Source organism: Genypterus blacodes, unplaced genomic scaffold, assembly GCF_046128005.1.
Source record: "Genypterus blacodes isolate CSIRO-AG114 ecotype Tasmania unplaced genomic scaffold, CSIRO-AGI_Gbla_v1 ptg000214l_1, whole genome shotgun sequence".
Lineage (NCBI taxonomy): Eukaryota > Metazoa > Chordata > Actinopteri > Ophidiiformes > Ophidiidae > Genypterus > Genypterus blacodes.
Window position 1 is genome coordinate 555,900 of NW_027467013.1, and position 5,041 is coordinate 560,940.

The 5,041-nt window shown below is 46.7% G+C and overlaps 1 protein-coding gene across 1 annotated transcript; it reads right to left on the reverse strand.

Moving 5' to 3' along the window:
* Positions 1-1,420: 1,420 nt before the first annotated feature.
* fastkd5 (FAST kinase domains 5) lies at positions 1,421-4,640 on the reverse strand. The gene is made up of 2 exons (XM_076169791.1): positions 4,431-4,640; positions 1,421-3,943 (listed from the first exon to the last, which is right to left on the reverse strand). The coding sequence occupies exon 2, from the start codon at positions 3,929-3,931 to the stop codon at positions 1,508-1,510; it is 2,424 nt and encodes an 807-aa protein (XP_076025906.1). The 5' UTR covers positions 3,932-3,943; positions 4,431-4,640; the 3' UTR covers positions 1,421-1,507.
* Between the last annotated feature and the right edge of the window lie 401 nt (positions 4,641-5,041).

Here is a 5,041-nt window from a genome sequence, read left to right on the forward strand (position 1 = left end):
AAAACGCAAACATTTTCCACTTACATCCAAATTTGAAACGAAAATAGTAACATAGAGGCCCAAATCAGTATTTTTCAGATTATTGGTGTATTAACTTTGAAGAGTGCTTCACAGATTCTAGGTCGATTATCTTTCAATTGAAAGTATAGACCTGTTTTGTTATCATAATTGAAAATATAGACCTGTTTTATTGCTTCTTATACAAACAGAGATGATGTAAACAAATGCTGACTGCCGTAAGAAAACTTGGGACTTTAAATGAGTTTGTTTCTTTAAATGAGTTGGGTATTTATTCAGCCTTTTATTAAAGGGCTTCCACATCTGAAGAATCCTAGTTGGGGTTTGTTTTTCTGTTTCTCCGTCAATGCCTCCTTAAACTAAAATCCATTTCTGGGTCACAAAGAAAATGGAGGAGAAAAGGAATCATTTTGAGGGAAATGGAATGCACTTTAGGCGCTTCAGTGCATCCAAGCTTTACCTCTAAGGTCTCCTCTCTGCCGGCCCAGACGCCTCCATTTCAAATGTGTTTTCCAACTATAATCGGCAGTTAATTAATTCATACTTCTTTAAAGGCTGGATTAAATATTGAGTTGATGCCCAGTGAGGATTCTTATCCAGCCAAGAGATGAAAACCCCCCAATGTGATATTAAGCCATTTTCTGAATCGGTTAAGGATTATTTCAATTTGGAAGTCTATGATGAATCTTTAAGTCATAAAAGTCAGAAATTCTTCACATCTCTGCCTAAGCACACAATAATATTAAGACTTTGCTGACTTCCTACTTTCCAATGCAGCCATTGATTTCAATCCATTTCAGTGCAGCATGAAAACTAAAACTTACTTAGGGCGATCCATCAGCATCAATGCTTCTTACTTTAGGGTGGGTCAAACATCAAGTGCAGTTTTATATGAACATAAATACATTTTCAGGCTCAAAAACAGCTGCCAACGCTCTAATCCTGCCACCCGGTGCAGTAATGAGGTTGGAAGAGGACAAATGGCCTCCAGAGCAAAGTCATTATAAAACCTTGGAGCCGGGGCGAAACATGCAGGAGAGTGGGAATATAAATTTAAGGTGTGAAAGGAATCGTTTCACAGGATGAGTGGGCCGGTGGTAAACACTCAGAATAACACTTTGATAAAGGGCACGCGAAAAACTAAATTTATGTCATTTAGACCGAGTGTGCTGCAGGAAGAAGCCTTATTAAAAGTGTGTTCTTCATCAGATGAGTATTAGGGATGAACTCAGACAGTTTATTAGTAATAATGTATGATAAACGTTCAAAACTAAACTCTAAATCACTACTAGTATTATTATTACTATTATTAACCTTGAAGAAGAAGAAATCAATCACAATCTGACAGAAACAACTGACTCGGAAAGAAGTGGGTGAACACTTTTACTTCAAAAAATTTGATTTTGCACATGATTCACTGAAATGTCACTCATCACAGTATTTTGAATTATATCTGTACATGAAGACATTTGTTTGCCGTGGCGTCTCCTCAGTTCAGGACGTCGTAGACCTGACAGCGCAGGTAGGCCAGCCTCTCCGCCTTGCTCTTCTTCAGCAGGGGGAACCACTCGTGATGGCCGAGCTCCACCACAGTGTAGCCGGCCAGCTTCAGGTGCCTCCTCTTCATGGCGTAGAGGCCCAGCAGCTGTTGTGAATGGTAGCAGTAGTGGTTCCTGTTAGACACCTGGATGGCCAGTTTGACAGCGGCGTCGCCCACCGAGCTCTGCCGAGGGATGATGTCGGTTAGGTTGACCCTGGTGAAAAGCTTCCCGCTTTCTTCGGGCTCTACGGTGTGAAGAGGAGTGGGGACAGGAAGTGTAGGAGAAGGAGAGGAAGGAGGTGAAGTCCTTTTGTGATTGGTGAGCTGAGCTAAGAGATTGTCAGTGATGCTGACACCTAAGTTCCCTCTGTCCCAGCCCTGATGAGGAGGACTTGTGGGTAAACTGTTCTTCAGAGGCGCTGTAACGCTGCCGGAGGCCGCAGACGCCACAGGCACCGGCTTTCCACTGGAGTCTATGTGTACTTCAAGGTCGATGGAGCGAGTGTGAGGGAGAATCATACGCTTCCGTACAAACTCCTCTCCTCCCAGCAGATCCTGCAGAGCGCGTTCGGCCTCCAGCACGGCGGGTTTAAGGCACACGTCCGACTGGGCGAGCTTCCACAGCGTGTCGGCCATCTCCTCCCTCAGACACGCCTCCAGCCGCGGGCCGGTCCAGTCAGGCAACTCCAGAGCCACCGCCCCGTCTAGAGTGAACAGATCCTTCTTTAGGTCCATCTTTTTGAATTCCATTGCTATGTTGACGCTTTCGGGGCTCAGAGCTAAAGCGAGCAGGTCCTCTGGGAACTGAGACACAAATGCCAAACCTAAAAGGCCGGTGAGAAAATGCTCAGGGTTTCGTTTGAACTCGGCCTTCTTCTGTCTCAGGTTGTCTGTCAGGCTGGGGTAGAAGCTGGGGCTCTGCATGGGGAGGAACCTCATCATCCCAAACGCCCACAGCAGCTTCCCCGTGTCTTTGTTCCGACAGTGAGGCAGCAGCGACGGCACTCGCTCCGCCACTGCCGAGAGGATTCGCTCGTTTCGGAAATGCAGCGCCGAGCAGGCCAGCGTCACGTGCATCAGCCCCGCCACGCCCATGTCCGGGGCTCTTCTAGGTACTTCCCGCTCCATCGCTTGAATCCACGCAATGTGAGCCAAGTAACTGAAACGCATCAGTTTAAACACGTTGACGATGGCGACATCGCTCATCTCCTCCACATAGGAAACGGCTTTATCCACGATACGAGTCACCGCACTTTCAGACATGGAGGTAGAAGATTTAAAGAGCGCCAAGGAGACAGTGCCAACTTCCTCCGGCACTAGTTTTGGCAAATGGCGCATGAGGAGCTTCTCTAGAGGCATGATCAGTTTGGTTGGGCAGTGCCTTCCTTCTCCTATTATGTAAAGCAATTGCACGAGTTCATGAGTCTCAATCTGCCCTAAATGCAAGCTGACAGAGTCGTACAGTCCGAGTAAAAACTTGGGGGCCCGTTTGCCAATGCAGCGCCACAAATCAGCCGCCAACAGCATCTGGGGTAAAGTCATTCCGCCAATCCTTTGGCTCAGCTCAGCCTCATACTGCTCCAAAACGGTGGAATCTTTGGGAAGCTCCAGCCACACGAACGCCCGCAACACCTCCAGCAGCTGGAGGTCAGTGAAGTGACGCAGGTTCTCTACAGAGTATCGGAGGAGCATGAGGAAGCGGTGGTCAGACCTCACTGCCAACATCTTGCCCGGGTGCAAGTGGCTGAGCTCCACGAGGAACCTAGTCACGTCGGATGGCGTCATGCTGCTCTTCAGGACGGTCACGTTGTGGAGAAGCAGCGAGACCTCCTCCCACCGGGGTTCACGAGGTCGCCGGGTGAGATCGAGGCTGGTGGACGCGTATTCCGGTCGGCTCTTGAGGAAAGCGCGATTATCGAATCTGAGTTCTGCCGGTAAGGGTTCTCTTTGATGCCGTGGCCTTGAAGGCATCTTGGGTCGAGGGGCTTTGTTGAAAGCGAGGTCGAGCAGGGTGTTGTTGGTGCTGGAAAGATGCCGCGAGCAGCTCACAGTGTAGTGTGAGCTGCTCACACCACTCTGCTGCCAAAAGGGAGGCGCAAGCGTGGAGAGGCAAAGATCATCCTCATCTGTATCCCTCTGGCTCCGGGCGGGTGCCATCTTCCTCACAGAGCGCTGATATGCAGAGGGGTTGTAGCACAGCTTGTAGCCTCTGTGGGGCGACGCCTCGTGGGATCTCTTCTTCTCCTTCTTCTCCTGCTTATCAAACACAACCTCTGCCTGGTCGTGCAGCTGTTGGGCCACAGTTACATCTGGCCTCAAGCCCGGAAGGAAGCAGAGCCGGGGGACCCGGCGATGGAGCACACGGGCAGCCATCCATCCACCTGACTGAAGAGAGAGACTGAGAGAGAATAGGATTAAGACACAGTTAGATAAACTAGAGAAGAGGATTTATGGGTTAGGGTTAGGGTTAGGGTTAAGTTAAAGCTTATACATCACTTTTAATCTCAAATGTCTGACTGAATGAATGAATAGTGGCCCTGTCTATGTTTCAACCTGACATTTACAATACTATTAAAAATATTTGCTTCTGATTACAAACAGTGACACAAACTTTATGCCTCTGCCGTCCAGGTCAGATAACGTTCAAGTCTAACAAACACAAGCCGGGATCTTTTTTTTTCAGCAACTAGATTGCTGATTAGTTTGGCGTAAATGTGACTCAGTTTACAGCAGTGAACAGCCAGGATTTAGAAGTGAAATGTGGCGTCAGTTAGTAAGAGCATACATCACTTAGTACAGGTATATATGAGATTCTACAATGGATCATACAACAATAACATCATGTTTGTTCTATTCCATAATTCCAACTCGCCTTCAGCTCCTTTCTCACACCTTGTTCCTAACCGATTCGTATTTGACAGACATTAAACGCATGCAGCATGTTATGTTAGAGAAGTATGTGAGCACACCCACATCGGAACGCCGGTTAACCTTCGCAATAAAAGCACAGTTAAACATCGATATCTTTCACAAGTGGAAACTACAATGCACGCAACGAAAATAAATAAACCGGAATTATCCCTGTTATCATTAACTCGTATGTTGACTAAATGCAGAGGATTACGCTCAATATATTTCCAAATAATGTGCTATGTCATGTATCAGACTGGTTTCCGGCGTATTATTACTTTGACAATTCGATAGAGCTTCCGGAGGAGGAGCAACCGGGCAGCGTGTGACCTACAGTAGCCGAGAGGGCACAAACATCGTGGTGACGAAAGGCGATTTAAAAATGCTTATGTATATAAACTTTTCGCGCAAATATAAGACATCAACTAAGTCCCTCACAAAACAATACGATATTTTTTATATGATTAATAAACCAAGAGAGAACGAGAAAATAAAGGGTGGCAGCAGAAACCAAGACAAGACAAGTCATACAATCTACATTTCAATTACTCCAAAATAATTTCAATGTAATAA

What these genes read in the sequence shown, in the direction of transcription:
- fastkd5 (XM_076169791.1), bottom strand. Translation starts at nt 3,931, where the DNA reads ATGGCTGCCCGTGTGCTCCATCGCCGGGTCCCCCGGCTCTGCTTCCTT.